Source organism: Vanellus vanellus, assembly GCF_965231255.1.
Source record: "Vanellus vanellus genome assembly, chromosome: 4".
In the NCBI taxonomy this organism is placed as follows: Eukaryota; Metazoa; Chordata; class Aves; order Charadriiformes; family Charadriidae; genus Vanellus; species Vanellus vanellus.
The window spans coordinates 25,167,178-25,190,347 of record NC_138909.1 but is presented as its reverse complement, the minus strand read 5'-3'; the positions used below and the strand labels follow the sequence as shown (position 1 = coordinate 25,190,347).

General features: G+C 41.5%; 1 protein-coding gene across 1 annotated transcript in view; it reads left to right on the top strand.

The window, feature by feature from the left end:
• Nucleotides 1–1,541: 1,541 nt before the first annotated feature.
• Nucleotides 1,542–23,170, top strand: part of LOC309670984 (transmembrane protease serine 11E-like) — a gene marked incomplete at both ends in the record, with an annotated part of 44,141 nt that continues 22,512 nt past the window's right edge. Inside the window, 3 exons of the mRNA XM_082482131.1 lie at nucleotides 1,542–1,705; nucleotides 10,013–10,134; nucleotides 10,877–10,995. Coding sequence (XP_082338257.1) covers nucleotides 1,542–1,705; nucleotides 10,013–10,134; nucleotides 10,877–10,995 — 405 coding nt within the window. The remainder of the gene's footprint in view (nucleotides 1,706–10,012; nucleotides 10,135–10,876; nucleotides 10,996–23,170) is intronic.

Genomic DNA, 23,170 nt, shown 5'->3' with positions numbered 1-23,170 from the left:
GAGTGTGTTTTGTAAGGATGACAGGTTTTGTGATCATAATATCAAAAAAAGAAAAAAAAAATTAAACCAAGGAATTCGAAGGTATTTTCTTGACTTCTGGATTGGATTGGTTTGTAATTGATCTCCAGGACTCTATTGAGTGCTGGAGTTCCTGTGGGTGTGCATGTGTTTCTGGGTGGAGCAGGGATTTCCTGTGTGCACAAACTTTTTTGAGTTTTACTAATCTTGAAAAAGAAAATAACGGGGTTGGGGAGCGGGGGAAGGGGAAGAGAGTGCCCAGGGAGAATATTAGTACTTGACAGGTAACTGCATTCAGTCAGTAAAGCCCTACATAAGGTAGGGAACTGCAACAATGCCCTTTCTATGGGGAGCTAGGAGAAGCCAAAAAAACCCAATTGATTTGATCAAAGCAAAGGAAGAAATCAGTGTTAGAGAAATGGCAGAAGCTCTGCAGCAGTGAGCAGCTTTTCCCACTGTCCTAAAAATGGGCTGTCCAGACACTTGCTTCTATAATTGCCTTGAAGTGCCTGTGAATGGGTATCTTTGGGGAAACACAGAAAAGAACTTGGTATGATTAGGTGACATTTTCCTCTTGCTGTTTTTTTTTTTTTTGGTTGTTTTTTTTGTTTGTTTTTTTTTTTTTTTTTTTTAACCCTCTGTTGCTGAGGTTCTTTCTGGGTAATAAGTGTTCCCATAAAAATGATTGTGAAATCTTGAGACTTCATTGGAAAACCAAATGCTTCAAACTCTTTGGCACAAATCCAAGTGCATCAAAGACTAGAAACCAGAAGATTGGTTTCTGGTAACTTTCCTTTTTTGGTTTGGGATTTTAGATGCAACTGTAGAATTTCTCACTAGAGAATATACATTTTCCTCACTTCCAGCTGACTACGAAGAGTCACGTTTGTGCTGGGAGAAGGGAATTCCAAGGACATTGGTGGACCTTTTCACAGAGTAAGCATTTTCCACAGGCGGGGTTATGCCAACCATTAAATGACTAACATGTAATTAGGAAGGCTGGATACTTATAGTTGTCATGTCCCTGATGCCAAGGGAGTCCAGGACAGCTGTGGAGGAGCGAGCACCAAGGGAGATCAGGCTTGGCTGACCAAAGCATTTATGTCTGTATTTGTTTTTGTGTTCAGCCTTTGTGTTGGCTATCTCGGGAGGCAAGTGACTTAGCATTGCGGACAGTGCGGTGCCTCTCCCGTGCGGGTTTTGCAGTGACTGTATGGTAGAAGGTGCTGCCGCTAAGGAGAAGGCCTGCTCTCGGGATACAAGTTGGACAGAAAGAGAGTCCTGGAAAAGGGAAATCTCACACGCTTCCTGTTCTGCTGTGGTGAAGAACAAGTCGTCTTGCCTGGGCTGGTTTATCTGCTCTGTCCATCTCTGCCTAGGGAGCTCTTTGATGCGGAGCTGATCCTAAGGTTACAGTCTCCTTATCAACTCCATGCTTACCTCTGTTTGTTTTTATTCTGAAGTTCGCTCCCTTGTTTTGCAATAACCCACAGGGTGCTGGGTGTTGCGCCAGCTGTGCCTCAATGAAGGATCTTCATTCAACACCTTTCCCTTCCTGTCACACCAGTCAATGCGATTCCTGCGTTTTCCAGCAGCATTCACTACGCAGTCCAGACTTTAGTCAAGCTTTGGTTGGTGGTCAGAAAGGCTACCAGACCTACCGGGACCTACCATGGGATCTTCAAAAGTAGGTGACGTGTTTTAACTCGGCAAGTCTGATTTGGAGGTGTAATAGTGGTAAAGGATACTGTCTATGGGACAGCTTTAGGACTTCAAGGACATATATAAATCCAGAAAATAAATCTGTTCTCTTGCCTGACCTTGAACCTCATTGCTCTATCTCTGCCCCTTTCATCCTTTTAGATCTAGGGTACATGATGGATCCATCTGAAACATGCAGCCTAAAAAGGGGTGATAGGCAGAGGGAAAGCTAAACAGTAAGTTGCAGGCTGAAAGGGAAGTTTCAGAGGTCGTGGTCTGGATGAAAAGAATAACATATGGCTGGAGTGAGAAAGGCAGAGGGAAATTCTTCCATAGCATGGCCAGAAGCACAGAGTTGCTTTCTCTTTAGAAAAGCGATGTGATGGCTTAGGTTGACGCTTACCTTTCCTCCCTGTGATTGTCTTATCCTGCCCCCAGCAGGCTTTCATTGCAGCAGTGCAGAATCCAGGAAGCTCTTTTGTGTCAAAATCAAATGTTAATAACAGGATTTTGGGAAACCATGGGTTTTGGTCAGGTCTAGTTGCAATATTATTTCCCCCAATCTCTGCAAGATGTCCCAGTTAAATCAGTGATGGCAGCACAACTACATAAGGAGAACACTACAGATGTTCATCATTCTGGTTTTAATCCTAGTAATTTTAAGGAAGAAGCCGTGATTTCTAGGGAGTATTGACAAGGTATTTTGTGTCTGAAAGTATTTTGTGCAGTCAGAGATGCTGGATATCCTTAGTCTTTTTTTTTTTACTGTAACAATATTTAAGACAGTTCTGGAAAGTTCAGAGTATTTTTACAAAAATAAGTATCCCAGCTGCGACACTACTGTTCTCTCTTGGGTCAGAGCAGGGATCTGGGCATAAATGTATAGTGAGCCTCCTGGAGTTTCGTTTCTTTTTAATGTTCTGGGTCCTGGATTTATGTGGCAATAGGAGATGCTCAGTCTTCAGTTCGGAGATCGTCAGTCTTCAGATGTTCAGTTGTTGCCTCAGTGATTGATGAAGCTTCAAAGTATGACTTCAGAAACAAAATCCAAAAGAATCTGAACTTTATTATTTTTAATACCCTAATGATTTCACTGGGTGGCTGACTTTTTGTTATTGCTGAAGACTGCAATATTAGTCTCCTCTCTGGCATTGCTTTGGGTGAATGGCTGTGGATGATTGCAAGATTGCACTTATTTTTTTCCATCCTCAGTATTTTTGAAAATTGGGGTTTTCTTAATGATTTCTGGACGTGCTGAAATAGAAACATTGTTTCTGGATTGACAAAACTTACTCTTTATGCCCACTTAAGTGTTTTTCTCATATTGTGAGAACAATATAATTTTAGTCGATACAGTCTTGACTTTGCCAGGAGAAGGCTGAGTTCAGCTTTTGGTTCTGTACACCTTAGTGGTACCCTGCTCAATACCAAAAGATCCTCTGCCCTGTCTAATATCCATACCTTAAAAGCTATGCTACTCTAACTGTCAGGTGAGGAAGAAATCTACATCAGTTGTGAATACCAGGTTGTGTGTGTTACACAAAGAGGGAAAACTAAGTGAAAGTTCTCTAACTAGCAGAACTGAAAAGCGATTCCATTTCCTAGTTAGATGTAAATCTAGTTGCCATGTCTTGTTGATATCAACAGCGGTGTAAATAATTTTAATAACAGTGTGCTAGAGAGTAGTTAAACAGCATCTGAGTCCAGTTTGGTTGCCTCCTAGTTAGGAAAGGATTTAGCTGTTTAAATAGTTGTTTAGATCATTATAAAATCTAAAGTACGTTATGAGAAATCTGTGTTGGATAATTAAATATTTACACATTTGGGAAGGGATGGAGACAGCCTGGTCTTAATCAAAGATCCTGTGTAGCCTGTTAAATGTCCAGAGTTCTTTGCTGGACAGGGACGTAGATCTGAACGTGGGGCTGTAAGCCTTGCTGTTTCAGCTCATCGTGCTTTGCCTTAGTCTCTTATAAGAGCAGTGCTTCAGTATTAGCTTTATCCAGTTCCAAGATGCCTCTTTTCACAACGTTTCAAGCTAAGCTGGAACGTGTGGTCCATAAAATCCTTCAGGAAGCAAAGCTGCTAAGGAAAACTGGGTGGAGTAGACAGCCTTGCTGGTCTTATCACTCCTCTGTTGTGCTGTGTCCTGCAGTCTGGGCAGCAAAGACAGTGTCCTACCCGCAACTTCCTTGTGAAGATCTTGTGCCCTGGCAGGGTGAGGTGCAGAGTAGCTGGTGTTGTACATGGCAGTCTAAAATTGAATATGTAGGTGGAAATGCAGTGCCACTTGCACCAATTTGTCATGCAGTAGGTGGGCAAAATGAGTGTAAATTACAGACTGCTGAGGTGTAGCAGGAAATGGATACCAGCCCTGGTGCAAGGACACTCATGTCCCAGTGGCATTAGTGGGAGTTAACTTTGATTATTGCAGGAGGCAGACGTGGTTCCTGCACAGTGCCAAACAGAAACCTATTCTGCTCAGTTTGTCCCAGCATACATCCTGATTTCAGGAAACCCTAGTGAAATATTTTTTGATTCTGGTACACACCACACCTGATTTGACTCATATGGAATTGGTGCCATTTGTGTTTCCTTGCCACATTTACTCAATTTCTGACCATTTTAGACAGGAAAACCAGAATGAGAAAGGGCCTTCTTAAAATCTAGCCATCTTCATTAACCAAGCAAGTCCCAGTGTAAACCCAGCAGCTTTTCTGGCCTCTGCTGTTCCTGTTAGAGGGTGTTACAAAAGTATCTCAGTGTATTAATTTTTTTCACAGACAGTTTTATAAATGGGCAATTTGGGTCAGCATAAGCTTTTAAAATCAAGTCGTTCTGCTTCCATCACATACTCCTTCCATGTCTGTATTTCTGGTTACACAGGTCTTCATTCTGAATGAAGGCGAGCTAACACAAAGTGTGGGATGGCTTAATTTGACATGATTCTGATACAAGAAAATATGAAAACTTCATGTGGTCTGTGGACAGATTTAATACAGTACTGAACGTGAGAATTGTCTGGTTTCTCTGCCACTGGAGAATTGCCTGGGGTTTCAGAGTCTGAGCTGAACCTCTTGTCTAAGGAGCCTTGTCTAATTTCAACAGCATTTCTCCCATGAAGAAATGTTTCCATCTCTGTTCAGTAAAAATACATTGCTAGATTACAGCATCTCACTGTTTATCTACCCAGACTAGCAATGGTTTATTATATGTGAAGTATAAAATACGGAAAAAGTTATTATTCAGCCAGAAAAATAAGCTTCCAAACTACAGGAGAAGCTGGATACTTTGGGTCAGATTCTCAGTGGATATGAGCTGTCACAGATGCACACAAACTATCACGAAGGCAGAAGAGCTGATCTGTTGTATCAGACTTGCAGAACTCTTCAGAAATGATGTAAATATAGCTGGTTTACAGTGACATTTCATACACCAGTAAACAGATTTATTTCAGTAAACAGATTAAAACACCATCACTGTCCTATTATGTGTGCATTTATATATTACAGTTATTGCTAAGGCTGATACAGTGTTTTTTATCATTTTTTTACTCAAAGCACCTTAATAAGAGACTAGTACCACACGTATTCTAAAATTAAGGAGAAAATTTGTCTGTCTAAGCATCACTCTCTCATAGGACTAAAAACAAAGGACATTTAATAGCCCACAAGAGATCATCTCTAGGTGACTGTTTTGGGTTTGGCTGTTAGGCTGTCCTGTCAGCACCTTTATTGAGCAGACACTGTCAGTGCGTGCATGCCAAAGCAGAACCTGTGTTCTCTTTCACGGTGCATGCTGACTTAGCTAGACACCGTCTCTGAAGTGAAGCTCACTGCAGGTAATGGAGGGGTTCCCACAGGTGTCAGAGCGTGCTTTCTGCCCTGGTGAGGAAGACCTTTGAGGCTTTTCCTCTGAAGCAGGCGGTTTGGCTTGTAGAAGGCAGTTTTAATTCTGCTTCTTTGCATGAAGTGAATCTAAATTCCAATAGGTAAAAGACACCCTTGTTTCTTTTCTAAACTAACAGTTTCAGGCTGCAGTGAGGCAAGTGCATGCATGATTTATTTAATACGATGTTTATGATACGTTTATTGAATGGCACCCTTAAAAAAACAAGTTAAGATACTAGGTAAGATTTTTATTTTTCTTTGAGACTGACTCTTTTTTCCCCCTGATACTCCTCTGTTACAACAAACATAATTAGCTGTCTCCTCCTTATGTCTGCCTTGTAAAATGTATAAGAGGAGGGATCCCTCTGGCTCTGTGCTTATTGGTGTGAGCTCCTTGTTGAGGAAGAGGTTCCTGGGGGGGCTTTTTTGTGCTCATGATGGGTACAGGCAGGGCTCCTAATTACCTACCACCACTCAGGAAAGGTCTCAGTGGGTATTTCTAGGAAAATACCAGCTGAATGCCAGTTGAAAAGCCAAAACAGTGTTGAAAATTATTAGGAAACAAAGAGAGGACAACTAAGCAAAACTGTTATGTCAATGTAGGCAATTTTATATCAGTTTTTGTCAGCAAATATTCCACTCCTCTTCCTAATCAGACAAATCTTTATCTGGGACTTGGCAGTCATCTGCCGAGAGATGAAATCCAGTCCCTGATTGCAGTGTATTTAAGGTTACTGCACGGGCATGGTTGCCTGGGAAAGCACAGTCTCTGGGGTAGAGGGGAGGACCACGTAGGCTGCAGGCAGAAGGGACCCTGACAGAAAGCCTACTGAGGTCAGTGGGAGGCATTCCACTGGTATGTGGTTCAGGCTTAAAATCTCCATTTCTACTCTGGAAGATTTCAGTGACCACCTCAGCTGGAGTGTTTTTAATCCTGCTGTGCATTTCTAGGTTATGCTTCCCGTTCCCTCTCTGTTGAGCAGATTCCTTGCTCCCAAGGAGTTAGCAGGGACTGCTTGACTCTTGATCTAAGAACATAAATTCCCACTGTTGAACTTTCATCAGCTCTCTGCAGAGTATTCAAGCTCTGATGGGTCATCATGTGGATCGAAGCTGTTTCAGTTCTGGGATAGCTACTTCTCTTGTGTGTATTGAATCCATGTGAGTACTGCCCAACTTTACACAGTAGGAAACGTTGTCAGATGAAATAATTGATCTTGAAGGAATGAACCTAGGGAGACAGAGCAAAGCAGCAATAAAGCTCAAAGTTAATAGGAATGGAAAAGCATCATCAATCTCTGTGGTTTTGTCTCACAGATATCTTTGAAAACCTGGATTTGAAATCCTTCTGGTGTGTGCACGGTCTGCACTTCTATTCAAATGGAGAACTATACAGATGGTACAGTCTAACCAAGGATGTTTTACTCAAAAATACCTTTTGTTTTTGAAACCAATTTTTGTTTTAAAACAAATTAGGAGTGGAGAGTAAACATTAACACTTGTTTCACGTTGTTATTTAAAAGGAAGGGAGAAAGTTTATTCTGAACAAAGGGAAGAAAAAAAAGACACCCCAAGTCCCAAAACAGTCACCCTCTCTATTAAGGGACTTTCTAAGATGTATTTATCAAACAGCTTCTTGTCTGAGGAAATTCAGTTTAGAAGCTGATGCTGAGTCCCCTCTGCACCTCTTTGAAATGATGCTTTCAAACAGGTTTCATGAATTAAGTGAAAGTCACGTGTGTGAGTAAAATTACATGTGTGAGTAACTGTTGTGGACTGGGGTTTCTGTTTGCTAAATGATAACATGGGACTTGTAAGGGAAAAGATAAAGAATAAAACTTATAAAAAATGTTATACTATGTATGACATAATGCTGAAAAGGTTTCAAATTATATTTAACTGTCCCAGCCATGTTACTTCTGGTCTGAAACCACTCTTTCACTAATATGATAGGCAGTAATTTCTTCACGCTCATCTGCTGCGGTCTAGAGGTGGCATTCAGCCTTTCAAATCAGCTTCTCAAACCCAGCATTTTGGTTTGGGGCTATGCCAGGATCATTATAGCTGAAAGACCTTTTTAGTGTTTTTCTGTCCATGCAGCTTAATCTAGACAATTGCTTTTTAAATGAGAGTATCTACAAGAATGACTATAAGTAGAGTGTGTCAAGTTAAATGTGGGGGTTTTGTTTTTGTCGGCTTTTCTTGTAACTTAGTCTCACTTCAAACATTGTAGAAACATTTGCAAAGCACGTAAGCTATGCAAAGAACTACTAGCTGGAGTGGCGGAAAAAAAAAACCAACAAAACCACATGACAAATTAAAGCTGAACTCTCACTGACTTCATGGTTTCACCTAAGAGCTACTATTTAGAAATATTCTTCTTAATGAGGTAGGGTCCTGACTACTTACACCTGCAGGTTTTTTTTCATTTCTCCAGTTAAAGTTTTAAGGTAACTTCCATACAGTAGTCTCAGAAATAACTGTGGAGCTGCTCATCTCCAAACTCTTAACAGGACTGTTTAATTTCCATTGGTTTGGGTTTTTTTTTTCTACTATGGATTCACAGATGCATTTTGAAGCAAACCAGATGAGAGGTTAATTAGTAGCTGTTTTAGAGGACAGCAGGAGAGAAGGAAACAGTAGCTAAGAGATCCAGGACAAGTCAGAACAGATATGAGTGACAAATGAGTATTCCTATTTCCACTCAATCAAATGTCACGATGTTTAGCCTCAGTCATTTGTTTTCCAAGCCAAAATAACAAGACTGTAACTGTAAGGCTTTGCAATGAAATTAGAATGAAATACCAGAACCTGCTCTAATATTTATGTGCAGTGCTGTCCTCGTTTCAGCTGGGATAGAGTTAATTCTCTTCCTAGTAAGTGCTGCGTTTTGGATTTAGTATGAGATTAATGTTGATAATACATATTGTTTTAGTTGTTGTTAAGTAGTGCTTATATTAAGTCAAGGACTTTTTCAGCTTCCCATAGAAGCTGAGAGGGAGCACAGACAGGACAAACTGGCCAAGGGAATATTTTGTACCACAGATGTCATGCTCAGTATATAAATGGGGGTTGGCCAGGGAGCAGGAATCTGTGATCACTGATTGGGACAGGCTGGGCAATTGATCATGGGGTGGTGAGCAACTGTATTGCATCACAATTTTGTATATTCTTTTACTGTTCTTATTGTTATTATTTTCTCTTTTGCTGTCTCTTTCCTGCACGCAGCTGCAGTGGTCGCTTGCAATTATTTTCTACTTGTTTTAATGTATTTAAACTTATGTCTCATGAGGTATGTGTTTCAGGAGTGAGCTATATGTACTTTGTTATGAATGTGGTAACTCACTGAGATGCCTCATACCCTCAGGATGGGATTCCTGCAGCCTGCTTTCCTGAAGGTGTGCACGTTTGCATGAGTGAGGTAGCTGGCTCTAGAATGAAGGACTCTGCCAAAAATTGTGTGTTCCTGTTCTGTGTTTTGTAATGGCTGGTAACATAATAGAAAAATGGTTTTAAAGATCTTCAGATGTCTTCGAGTTTGTAGCAAAAGGCAGAAGTTGCTGCAAGTAACCTTTTTCAGGCAGTCTTTTGTCCAACTATAATATTGACCTACTTACTGTTGACTTTCTTTGAGTTAATTTGAATTAACACCTGTGTAATTAAAAGCATGGCAGAGAGAAGTATCTGGTGAGGCTTCCTACCTATGTTCCCTGGTCCACATGTCCTTGCCCTTCCCTGTCATTCCATAACTTCAGCAAATACTGCTTAAATCAGTGCCTGCCTTTTGCTTTTAGATTTAGTCTGAGTAAAACAGGAAGCACAGGCTGGGCCTCTGAAATCTCCTTCTCTTTTTTTATCCAGCCCTGCTTTGCAGGCTGAAATGGACTTTGCAGCTTGGGTAATGTATAGATATGTATTATACAAAGCATGGGATGTTTTTTACCAATTTTATTGCACAAAGCAGTTTTGGAAGCAAAGGTGCCAGTATGTCTGTGATAACTGATTTGTTTAAGCAATTGAAAGCTGCCTACATTGCTGTATGAAAGCTCACCTAGCTGAAAAATAAGTTTTATTCTTGCAAATTTCCAGTGGGGGGTCACATAAGAAAGCGCTTAGTGGGACTCCTATTTAATTTGGCCCTAATAATAAAAGAAAACCCAAGCCCTCAAACCCTGTCTGCATTCCATGACTTCTAGCATATCCCAACATTTATTTCAAAATAGTCTTGAGTCATAGTTTCATTTTTAAGGGTGTTGGGTGGGAAGTCAATTCATGCTGCTGAGAAGAATCAGATGATGTTGCGAGAGAAAACTTTAGCTTCATTTTGGTTTGGTTTTTCTTTTTTTTAATAGAAAAGGTTCTCTTATTAATCTTTTCTCTTTGTTCTTCTTGTTTTACTCCAGAATTCATCAGCCAGCCATCAAAATAAGACATCTTGAGCCCTGGAAAATTGCTCTAATTGTTATTGGAACAGCAGTGGCAGCAGCTATCACCATTGGTCTCCTAGTTTATTTTCTGGCATATGGTAAGTTTTACATAACATATCACTGTTCCTATTTAGTGTGTTTCCTTTGTGCTTGTTTCACCACACAGTGCTGGGAGTTTGCTTTTAATCAGCCTGTCTAAAGCTCATTTGGGGCAAAACCACCGTCTTCTCAAGAGCTCTCTTTCCTTCCTCATTTAGCATCTTTGTAGATCTTGTAGGAACATTTCCTGCTGTGCAGGATGGTTTAGGGCTGTGGTTTCTGTTGGCTTTCACTTGCTTTCACTCCTTTTGCATCTTTCTCGTGATCTACTTCTGTGATGAGGTCAACACACAAGTCTTCTGGTCTCTCTTACGGGAGTGACAAATAGAGCCTTCTGCTTGTCTCTACCTGTGGTGTTTCTCTGTTCCCTTGTCCTCGTCACCAGCAGCCACCTGCCAGGGCTTGGCATCGAGTGGACACACAGGCCAGGAAGGAAGGTAGCTGACAAGCAGGATGTAGCTTGTGATCCTGTGTGAGCCCAAAGTGGTGTTGGTTGCCCACAAATATAACTATTGGGGAAAACAGGCTTTTTGTCACTACTTGACTTAGATCAACTAACTCAACTGAGTTCTCGCTCTTGACCTCCTAGCTTTTGGAAGCTGTATTTGAATGGGTTGGATACAGGTGAAGGCTCACCCACTCTCGAGACGTCTGGATATCAGTCAGCCTCAGGTGTTTCTCTGAAGTTCATTCATCTTGGTGCTTTGAGTGTATTGCCTGTTCCTCTTCTTTCCCTTACAGATCAGAAGCTATTCTATTACAGTGGCAACATAAAAATCACCAACATCCGGTACAATAATGAATTGTCCAGGCAATCCTCAGGAAGGTTTAGAGACTTGAGCGAGAGAGTTGAGAGACTGGTAAGTTTGGACAGTTGTGCCTTTCCGTTATTAAGGACTGTGTGATAATACAAGAGTCATTCATGTGAACAGCACACTCTCAGACCACAGGTGTCTGGTGTACCCTGAGCCCCCACAGTCAGCAGACTTGGGAAATAGACAGCAGGAGAGCTATGATCATACCTGGCAGACCAGGCACTTGCCAGTCCATTTGTTCTAGCACGTCACCTCTCTTTGTCCCTGCAGTGGCGAAGAAGATATTGGCAATAATCTCAGCTTCCTCCTATATCACTACTCATTTGTGTGTGTCTTCTCCTTCCCTGCCCTGAGCCTGGCTTTGTGATTTATGCCCCACTGTCTCTAAAGAAAGCACCCTCTCCTTTATGGGGTGGGCAACTCTACCTGTCAGGCTGTTGCTGTGTGTTGAGAAAACAATACACAAGCCCTTTTCCTGCACCTTTGGTATGTTTTGTTAGGAAACCCTTCTACAAATAGCAGAGGCTGCTGAATGGCTCTCAGTCATACAGTAGCTATGGAAATAAATAGACACATTGCAATTTCCTTTCTTGTTTTCTCTTTGAGACACTTCACCACAGATGATAATTACAGAGTTCAGCTCTTTACAGCAATAAGCATGTGATTGTGCTTGTATCTTTTTGTGTTTCATTCATCAGAGTCCGATGCATATCTCTTACCTCCTGTTTAGCAACCTTGAATAGATACTCATTTAATAGGACAATCAATGCTTTGCTCCCCACTGTCATTTAATTTAGGGCCATGCCACTTGTCCACAACAAAATGTGAGCTGTGGTTAACATTGTTCTGGAGAAGTAGGGTGCTATACAGGGATTTGTCAGTGCTAGCACCTCTTCCTGGCTCCACTGATGAGTACCTCGGAGAGCTTAGTCAAGTTGTCCTCTCTTCTGTACTTGTTTGCTTTCTGCCCTCTTTGCCTACCAGGGACCGTACCGTATTTCCCAAGGTCTGCTCCTGGTGCATATCTGTATGTGTAGAGTCTTACATAATCTTCATTTACTTAGGTGCTACCACTTTACAACTGTTACCTAATAATTGCAGGCTTTTAACCTTGTGATATAGGACCTTGGAGAGAGAATGTTCTCCCTGACTGAGAAGACATTGTGTATTGCTGGGGCAGGAGGAAGGCAAGAGCTGGGGAGAATGCTGAGGAATAATGCTTCATTGAGTACAGTTGTATCCCTTTCTCCCACTCCATTCCCTCTTCATTTTTCAAAAATGTTTCTTCTTTGGCAAAGAAACACTTTAGCTAAGAAGCTCTTTCAGACCATGTCCCATGCAGTCAGATTTCCTCTGAACATGGCTGTTAATTTAGATGCTTGAATGACAGTGAATGCTATAGAAACCCTGTCTCCTCTATGAGTATTGAGCACTTCTGACAGTAGTGACAGTAAATACCAGTGCTGGTTGAGCAGTGAGAACCATTATTTCAGAGCGTATTAATTGTACATGATAAATAACGCCGTAACAAACATGCAGAGAACTGTGTTGCTTTTCCTTTGTTCCTGTGACTTTTCTTAAGAGCTGTCTTTAATTCAGCCATTAACTTCTACCTCTGTCTCTCAAATTTCATGAGTTCTTTGCTGTAATTTTAGGTCAGCTGATATAAATGGTCCCTGCCATAAACTTTGACTTGTTGTGTTTTTAGCTCCAGGTGTTCCATCTTACAAGGATGCATGAGATTGAGAATTGTCCATTAGCTTATTTAAAGTGACTCCATATGCTAATGAAAAACAGTATGTTTATTGTAAGTCTGATTGTCTACAAGCAAAACTCATCTTGCAGTGATAAAAATCAAAGCAATCTTTCCAGAAACAGAAATATCCTCTTGACTTCTTGACAGCTGTCTCAGAACATCTGCATTTTTATTTTCAGGGTTTTCATACCATCTCTTTAATAGAGGAGCAGAGAGTTGAGTTTTTTATCACATTTCCTGATTTGTCTGGATTTACCAAAATCCTTTGCCGTCTTTCCCCGGCTGGTGTCAGGGTTTTGGATGTCCAAGCATTACCATTGTCATAGTAGTAACGATACCTTAAGCTCATGTTGTGAAACAGTGAGTCAATGCAGATAAATGCAATGTCTTTCACAATACTTGGTGCAAAGTGAACAGAAGTGAATCATCTCTGATAATCAGAAACATTCAAATTACCTGAGTTAGTGTGACTCCCTGCCAAGCGCTCCCTTCTCTGATCCCTCCTTTGATGAAGTCTCCTTCCTTTGTCCCTGGAACAACCCTGAAAGGAGCTCTTTTCAGTTGATGTTTCACCAGAAAAAATGTTTTTCCTCCCATAGGGAAGTCATCCCATGCCTTCCTTGGGACTGGCAGCAATCTCCTGATGTTTGCTTTGGTTTCCAGAGTTGAGTAGTAACACCCATTGTGTGAATGACATTCCCGACTCTCTTATCTCATTGAAGGTGGGAGGGAATGCAGAGGAGATCATGCCAGAGAGCTGATGAAGCTGGTGCACCAGTCAACATCTCAGGGCTGACTGGAAAGTCTGGAAAATGTCTTCTGGGGTGGAGCTGGGGGGACTGAGGAACAGATGATGAAAGGTTTTTGCTCCTTGCCTGGCTTCCTGCAAGTGGCTGTCAGGGTTCCCTTTGTGCTCTCTTGAAAAAGCAGACCTGACTGAATGCCACTGTGGAAAGAGATGTTCCAGCTTACCAGAGTCTCCTCGTTTTTCTAGCTGGACCAGTTGTTCTTCCCTTGCCAAGCTAAAATGCACTGTGCCAGACTGTCCCCTCTTGCACTGGATAAAAAGGGCACAGTCACAGCCTTAATGGCTCCTCCCCCAAGGATCCTTTATTTTATAGTAGGTTCACTTAATGCTAGACTTGTTGTCTTCTAGTAACAGGCTGATATGATCAACTTTTGCCCACTGGTTTACTCCAGCTCCTGCTCCAGGCTTGGATTTTTTTTTTTTCTTCTCCCATAAAATGTATTCATTCTTTTGGAATTCCCAAAAATGCCTCGGAGGCCCTAACTACCCTCTTAATAACAGCATCCCTGGGGAGATTTCTAAGGCCCTGCTCTAAGTTTTGCTTCTTCATCCCCTCTGGCACCCTGAAGTGTGAAGGGAGCTGAGACAGCTGGCTCTAGATAGACCTGAGTGACTGGTATGATCCCAGTTGCCTACTCTGGGCAGCAGCACTAACTGCCCTGTGTGCAGGGAAGGCAGGTGGTGGGGCTTCCTGTCCAGTGTGGAAAGTCCTCTTTGACCTCAAGGGAAGGAGATGTGCATTCAGGAGAGCTTGAAATGAGTAACTCATCAAGCCCATCTTAATAAGAATTGTCTTAGCTGAAAGCTAGCAAGTGTCTAGATGTGAGAGAGCAGTGGATACCAAGCAGCCACAGCATGTGACCCCTTCAATACATGGCTGGTTGCTCAGTAGTAATGGACACCAGCATTTACCCTGCCCACCACTGACTTGCAAACGTACCTGTCTGCTCTTTTTACCAATACAATAACTTTCTGATACTTTCGGCTAGATGTTGTGGGCTTTCCCCTCTTCGAGGACAGCCTATGCCACCCTTCTCCTTTGCCAGGCATCTAGTATGTCTCCTTCTCCTCTGGCCAGAGCTGTTCCCAGCCCTGCTGTTGGGCTGCTTCTCCCTGTCCTAGTCCATGTGTCTTTGTGGACTCTTGCGTTAGACACTGTACCCTCCCCTGCTTCTGGGGCTATGCCCTGTTCATTATCCCCTACTCTCTCTGGCTCCCATGTGATGGTAAGCTAGGCCGTGGGCTGGGTAGATGGATGTTCCTCAGGTATGAGCATAGCATGGGTCCCTCCTTGGCTAATTGGGTGGCTGGGGGAAAAGCGAGGTGTTTGTTTTCTCTCCATGAGTGCCTCGAGCCATGGAATGGACTGGCATGGATTCCCCCTGTCATTTCATCACCTCCAAAGCACCTGGGCTCTCCCCTGTCCTTCCACCATCTGAAACTAACACAGAACTAACTGGCTGGATTCAGGCAGAGTGCTTGGGGATTGTATTAAGAGCATACCTGGGTACTTCCCCTGGGAAACTACTGCCTATCCCAGTATTTCTGTTGAAGTCACGGAATTTCATCAAGTAATTCTTGCCTCGGGACTCAGTACTGTGTATCAGGACTTCTCTTTTAGAAACAGACATCTTGCTTCAGTGACTTGAAGTGATAAGAGAATCTTCTGTGTCCTTAGGTACAGATGTTGGGGAAAGTTTTTAATCAATACAAGTTTGTCCTGTCTGATAGAATTGAATTAGTGTGAGTTTCATTTAGAAAGAAATAGTACCTCTACTGGGTATTGCAGGGGTACTTGTGATACCACAGGAAAATGCTGCAGCATAGTTCTGATGACTGTGCCTGTTCTTGGGCAGTTTAAACACTCACTGATGAGTCCGTATACTGGAGCTGGTAAGGAAGCAGGCGGTTTTCTCCCTCAGGAGATGATGATTTTAGAGGTTGTTAACACATTTCTCTCACTACAAGGGGGGAGAAGCAGAGGGGCAGGCAGGTGCCATACACCTCCCTTCACAATCATACACCTCCTGTTCTTTGTGCTGCTAAAGTGAGTGAAGATCCCAAGGACTGTCAAGTGCAGCATTTGGTAACCAGTAGTTCTCTGCAGGTCTGCACTGTCCCCGCCACTTTGTGGTGCACAAACAAGGCTTGTTAGCTGAATCCAATGCCTCTGCTTAGCTGTCCTCTGGGCCACCACAACAAAGGACACCAGTGGGGTGCAACGGCAGCTCACTTTGTCCTCTGCATCTTCAGTGGTGCAGATTCTCAGCTGCTTCAGCACAATTCAATTACAATCAAAGCATCCCACAATTTCTGAGCCCTCGAGCACTGATGTCTCCTCTGTGCAGACAGGGGAATGAATTGGAGAGAGTCGAAAGGCCAAATCCATAAAGCCACTTCAGCACCTGAGAAGAGATCCCCAGAGATAGGAAAGAGTTTTTCAGGCGCCTATGGGTAATCAGGAAAGGACCCTCCTAGTTCCTTTGCAACATTCAGGTTTTATTCACCCTCATCACAATACTTGAGTTTCTTTGTGTTTGTTCTCTCTTAAGTCCCATGTAGACATTTATGCTTCCATGGAAAGCAGAGCTTTAACACATGATAACCTTTTTTGATGGATGGGTTAGCCTTCAAAAGGATGCTTGTAACTGAAAGGCTCTCTGCTTTATATACCCAGTGATAAGCTTGCAGTCATCCTCGTATCAGGAAGTACCTTCTATCATTTAAGTTGTGAATAGCTTACTGTCACATCTGCAGGACCAAAGCCTGAAGCACTAGCTAAGGTTTCCATCTGAGCTGACCTCAAAGGAAGCCTAGCTGAAAAGACTGGCATCAGTAAGTGAGTAGATGAGACTGCTGTCTTGGCCTTTTTAGGGTCAGAAGTGTGCATGTGTATATTTGGGAGAGAGAGGGAGGTGAAATAAAAATTACTTCAGAGCCAAGAGCTAGCTGCAAAGCTGGCTGAAGCTGTACATGAGGTGTGTTTGTTACACCTTCCATGTGGGTATTAAGGTAAAGCTCAGACAAGTGTGGCTTGCTCTATCTGTGCCTTATGGTCCTTGGGTCAGGAGGTTAATTCAGCAGGAGCAGACCCCCAAGGCAGCAGGCTCTTGAAAAACTCCTAAAGACTATTTGCTCTGGGAGACCAGACCGTGAGGAGTAATTTAGAGGTGAAAACTGAATGTTCCCCCAGAAAAGGGAATGTGCTGAAGTTCAAGGGAGTCTCACATGACACTCTTTTTTTTTTTTTTTTTTTTTTTTTTTTTCCACAGAAAGTTGAAAAGTACAAGTATCTACAAGTATCATGTAGCTTCACTTGTTGTATGTGTGCTGTTCCCCCTCACCCCCTATAAAGCACTTCTTTTCCCCTCTCAGCCCCTGAAATAAAAGAAAATTGAAGCGAAATTGGACAGATCACAGAAAAAGAAATTATGGTAGCTGCAGCAGCCAAATCTTTCCAAGGACTTTTCAGAGTCTTGCAGCACCCAGACCAAACTGAGTAAGAATGTTCCTGGTTGTAATAAGTTTCAAAAGAGAACTGGTAGTGTTTTCAGATACAGATCCTAAAATTTAAAACCTAAGTCCTTATTTAAACCCAAGCATTCCTAGGCTCTGTATGTGCTCCCTACAGTACTTGCTTAGTACAGATATGAGGTGAAAAGAACGGAACTTTTATTGAAAGTTTTTCTTGTTCTTCACTGAAGGCAATTTTATTTAGAAGTGCATCTACATAACAAAGGCCAGAAAAAAATGAAGCTTTTAAAATTAAGTTTTTTAGAGACTTATTAATAATACTACTCTCCCTTTTTTCTTGTTATGCAAAATAATGTAAAATTGAAAAATAATATGTAAAAAATATCTTTAAGATTAAGGAGAATTTTGAGGAAAAAAAACTAAAATAAATTTAGGGCATTTGACAACTGCTTTAAAAGCTTTGTTTTAAGGGAATGGTTCTCGCAAATAGGAAGCATTGTCCTTGGATTAACATGCTACAGTAAGAGTGCCCTCTATAGGTGACTGGGGCTAGAAACAAAGCAGAAAGCATCTTTCCACAGTAATCCAGCCAACTGGGAAACATGGCAATGTAACAGTGGCCAAGATGACAGAGTGGCAAATTGTTTATTTAGCTCTGGAATTAGAGGTTGACAGCACATTCGACTGTCAGCATGTCAGGTGTGGCCTTAAAGATATAGGTGAAATGCTGTACACTGAGAGAGAAAATAACTCACAGAAAGCACTTGCATCTTACTGGTGATGCTTTTTTCAGAAATTCCTATTGAAATCAAAAGAAGAAAAAGACCACTGGTATAGGCATATACTGCATTGATTTAAAAACTGAAATACTTTCCTACTTTTCTTTAACTTTTTTTACTTTAACTTTTCTTTCCAGTTTTTCCTGTTTACACAGGTCACAGTGGCACAGGGAACTAAAAAAATATTGAGGAACGTACAAAGCACTTTAAAATGCAGCATGAGTTGATGCACTGTAGTCCTCAGTGTTTTTCCTCACCTGTAAGATCTCAAACCAGCAGTGTGGCATAGCATGAATGACATGAATTTCCAGGATTAAATGATTAGTTATCAACAATATGCCTAATATCCAACTTTTTCTCTAACTTAAATTCAATGATCCTTCAATTTCATTGATTCTTTGACTTATTAATGCAATGTGATTTTCTCAGGTAATAGGCATATTAGCTGACTCTTCTTTTTCATTGTTTTCTTGGTTCATCAAGGCAGAAGGTCTAATAAGCATGTACAAAGCCAGAAAAATCATAAGAAGACACTCCCCCCCCCCCCCCCCCAAAAAAAAAAAAAAAAGAAAAAGTAAGTCTGATTGAGATCCAGTGTGTGGCAAGAAAAGCTATAAAATGTGCACAAGGAAAATGGATGTGAACCTGAACTGGGAAAAGGAATTCAAAATGAAATAAAGGGCAGTTATCGATAGCGTGTGTGATTAAGGGTAGAATCTTATCTTAATTATAGACCCACAATCCAGAATTACTGCCTTGTTTACAGGTAATTAAACGAATGAAGTGATTCAAGATGTGAACTGGTGTCACTGAGATCAAAATCTGGCCGGTCAAGAGAGTGGTTGTTTAGAACATGATGTTATCAAAAGGGAGAATCCAAATTCAGTACTGAACTTGTATGGTTGATGGTATTAGGGCACTTGTAACCTGAATACATCACTATTCATCTTCCTTAGATTTCATAAAACTATTGTTTTCCTAAGAGCTAATCACTCCTGGATTTCAGCTCCTTACCTCTAAGTATTGTTTAAAAAAATAGAGGGTGTGGAGTCATTTTCCTGGGAAAAGCACACTTTTGGGGGAAAAAAAAAACAAACACACACACAAAACCCCTTCTCTGGATATTGGCCTAGATTATTTCCTCTCCAAAATTGATTTTCTCTCCAAAAATTGGAAAATCTCCTTCCTAAGCAGACAAAATTTCAATGGTAGTGTGAAAGTTTTAGGAAGCTAATTATGGACAATTGAAAGCAGGGAGTAGGAATGGGAATACTTAGGTGACCTTAATTCCAGATGTCACTATTACATGGCTATAATGAAACTCTCAGGCCATTACCTGCCTTTGAAATTGGTTGCACTAGGCATAAGCATAGTACTTTAAATCTTGACGTTATCCCATGTATTAGTCCTTCTTATTTCTTTTATCTGAAAGACCAATCTTTTTAGGAACTACTGTACAAGGTCAGTTATTTCTCTTTTACAGCCAACACCTCCAAAAACCATCCAGGTGAGCTCCTTATTTTAGTGCAAAGTCAGATAGTGCTTACTCACCCCCCAGCCTTAGCATTCCAGTTAGTTTAAACTCTGTGAAGAGTTTGTGATACCATTTGCAGATGTATGGGATCACACTGCTCTTGCCTGCCGTGACACATACTCTCTTTGTGTATGTGTGTGGTTTCTGATGGGAGAGTTTCTGATCTTCTGGTTTGCTGGAGGCCCGTGGATCATTACATTCACTCTCCTTCAGGTCCATTTTCTTTGCCTTGGGCAAGCACTGTGGCTGTAAGACTGTCACTGCTTCTGTGAGTAATCGGTATCTCTGTTTCTAAGGGGAGTGTGATGTCCACGTTCTGGTTTGGGACAGTGCCGGGTTCAGATTTTGCTTGTCCCTGTCTATATTTCTCTTCCTGCCCTCTCTCTCTCTAATCTGTGTTAGGATTCCCAAATAGCCCCTCAGTTGAAACCTGAGCGGGAGATACGTCAGGTTCTCAAGGGAGCTGCTACTGAATTTGCATTATGATCACCTCTGGAGGTCTCAGCATGTTAAGCTGTAAATTGGATGCAAATTGGCCAGCAAGTTGGGTGCTCGGTACAGAATTAATACAACTGATGAATATGATTATTGTATGATTGCCACAAAAATGGAGAGAGTCACTGAACCAGGTGGTATGTTCCAATTAATATTTATGGTCAAAAAGCTTTAAAAAAATCACTAATAATAGGCTTTACATCCTAAAGGGCTAGTGAAGCAAGAAGAAGAATGCAGTAAGAGGATAGCTGTTGAAGGACTAACCTGGCAGCAGGAAAAAGAGCAATAGTATTGAGCAACGAGAGGACTTGTGCTCCCAAACCTACTGAATGCTTTTGAACGTCCCACGCAAGTAATTCAGTGGGTTCAGCAAATATTCCAGAGGAAAGTTCTGTCAAACTAGATTTAAGATAACCTTTTTGATAAATCCCTATTACCCTGTGTGCAGTGGGAAACCAGTGTGTGGTGGGAGAAAGCAAAGGCTGACACAGCCAACCTTGCCGGGTCATTCCAGACCCAGCTACACATCTGGGCAAGACCCACTCATGTCAGCCCTGTCCTACACTGGAGCGATGGAATCCTTGCCGCATATGACCTACTTCCAGATCTTGCAGGTTTTTCCAGGTCCCAGGGAGGCAGGGCATGTTGGGTAACTGAAATCACGAAGATTTTAGTAGGCTGCTCACGGGCCTCAGAGGGTTGGCCATGGTGCAACACGAGAAAAAGAGGATGATGATGAGATCTGGAGTTATTCAAGATAGGATAGGAAAACAAGTCTTGTTCATCATGGTGTAAAGCAACTTCTTGCTGCAAGGAACAAGGAAGAATTTCCTTTGTGGCTAGGTTTGTACAGGTGGGAATATTTTGTCCTCCTATCGCATCTTTGGTACTAGCCACTATTAGTTATTGTATTGGCATAGATGGACCAGTGTTCAGGAATGAAGTCCAGTTTGTCTTAGAAAATTATATTGCATGGAGAGAAGTTTTGTAAAAAGGATAGAGGATATGAAATTAAATTGAGGAAATACCAGATGGCATTAAGCTAAACTAGCCAGCAAACATTAAATCAAAGAAAATCTTGTTTGGACAAATGCTAAAATAAAGGCTGTCAGGAAAACGCTGCTCACTTAAAAGGAGCAGGAGTTGGCACTTGGTTAAGAATGCTTGTAAACCTTGCATGCAGCAGCAGCTGTCACCATTGAGCAGTTGCTAGACAAGGGCCAGGAAAACAAGTGAGATGTACTTAAGCAGTAGTGAATTCAAGACATCTGGTCATGACAGCGTCTCTTTTGAGTGGCTGTAATCAAAGAAAAACGCTTAAAGTGAGTGTAGATGCTTCTCCCAGGCAGTCCCACCTAGTTACCGGACAAAGTTGTAGTTCCTTTTGCTTCCAGGGTTGTGACTCAAGCTGAAAAGAAAGCTATAAGCAGGGTGGAGAGAAATGTTTGCTGTTTGATATGGGTGTGAAAAGCTTTACCAGAAGATGAACAGTAAAAACAGGAGACAGAACATTAATCTTTGAAAGTTATTATCTGAAGGCATCTTGCTACATCTTTTCCTCTTACATAAACTCTGTGTGAATATAAAGATTACTGTTAATAATTCAGGTTACCAAAATCATCGATGAAGGAAAGAGGAGATTTGGGACATATTCATATCTGTCAAATTCATCAGCAGGTAGAAGATAGGGGCCACAGTGCAGAGGTTTGGCTAGCATGTCTTTCTTAATAAGATACAGCAGATTACAAAAGTAAAAAATACCAGGTCAAGTTTGAAGGTGTTAAAGGCCCTGCAAGGATGACTGGAAACAAAACCACTCTCCAGGTTTGGGTTTTTTTAATCTATTGGTGATGTAGTACTCAGGCAACTCTTAAGGAGAGGAAAGTTAGTGACAGCATGTAAAAGGAAGGGAAAAGTGACTACTTTCTCATTCAGATAAGAAATTGTGAAAGAGAATGGAAGTAACACAAATCCAGTAATTTTGGTATCATTTTAAAGCATATGCTTGCTGTTCTCTCCATAAAAATAACTAACATCTCTTTTGGATTGAATTTTCTGAAAACAATGTCTGTTGCTGATAGTTCAGTTGCATTTGGACTCCTTCGTAAAAAGTACTGTGTATAATTGTGTTTTGTCAGATGCCACTGGAAATCTTTGTCTTTGCTGCAGCACGTGGTGTTCCTGATCAGACTATATAGAACATCTGAGAAGTGGTCCAGGGTGAGGAGAAAAGGAGAAAGCTGAACATGTTGGGAGTACAAAACACACAATCACATGAGCTGCTCAGGCTGTAGCAAAGACACACAAGAGAACAGGTGACAGAAGTAAGGATCCCTGTATCTGCTGCAGAAATGCAGGTGGAGAGTGTAGCAAAAATACTTGCAATCTCTGAGGTGAGACCTTACAGATAGCTTGAAAACACAATTGCCAGGAGGAGGTAAAGGATTCAGGAATGTCATATTGACTTACTCCTGCCTTGCAAGGGACTGTGAATACTTGCCCTCTTCAGTCCCAAGCTGAAAGTCAGCCTGCTTTTGCTTTACTTTTTAGCCATGTAGGAGCTTGAGGTGTACCTCAGCCTGGCTCAAGGTGCTCTTTTGTTGGCTAAGCACCCTGCAAAGAAGTCCCTGTCCCAAAGATCTCAAAAATTCCCAGACGCAGTACAGCCGAAGACAGCACATGCCATTGCATGCCACAAAGCTGGCAGTGCTGCTTAACTACATGTTTCCACTTACACAGTCATCAGTGAAGCAGTTAACATTGTGACAGAAATGATAAGCAAATCTTGTCATTAAAAAAAAAAAAAAAAAACAAACCAAAAAAAAAACCAAAACACCAAAACCAAAGAACTTTTTGGCTGAGGGCAAATACTTCCAGCAACCAAGGGGGGTGGTGGTAGAACAGGCTGCAGAGTTATAGGAAACAAAACATTTTATTCTTGGTTTCTAACTGTATGCCTCATAAAATGCAGTGGTAGCAGCTGGCAATCTGCAAAGTGACAGGATAAAGTGCATTCTGCATATATACAGTAACTTGTCACAGTTGATATCTTTTTTCCATAGAATTTTGTCTGTTCCAAAGTAATTCCAGATAACTGCCAGTGGCAGCAAGATAAAAGATCAGCTCAGTGAATGACCATTAAGAACTTTTATTTTTTTTCTTACTTATGTATGCTTAAAATCACCTTAAAATAATAAAATCTGCAGTTTTCATCTTGAAATTATTCTGCTTCAGTATCATTGTGTAATGGCATGAGGCTTCATCTTATGACAGCCAAGGCTGGAAAGAGAGGCTTTGGGAGGAATCACCCGAGATTTCATGCTTATATGCTTGTTTCCGTATCTGAAAGATTTCAACATACCAGAAGTTTGAGA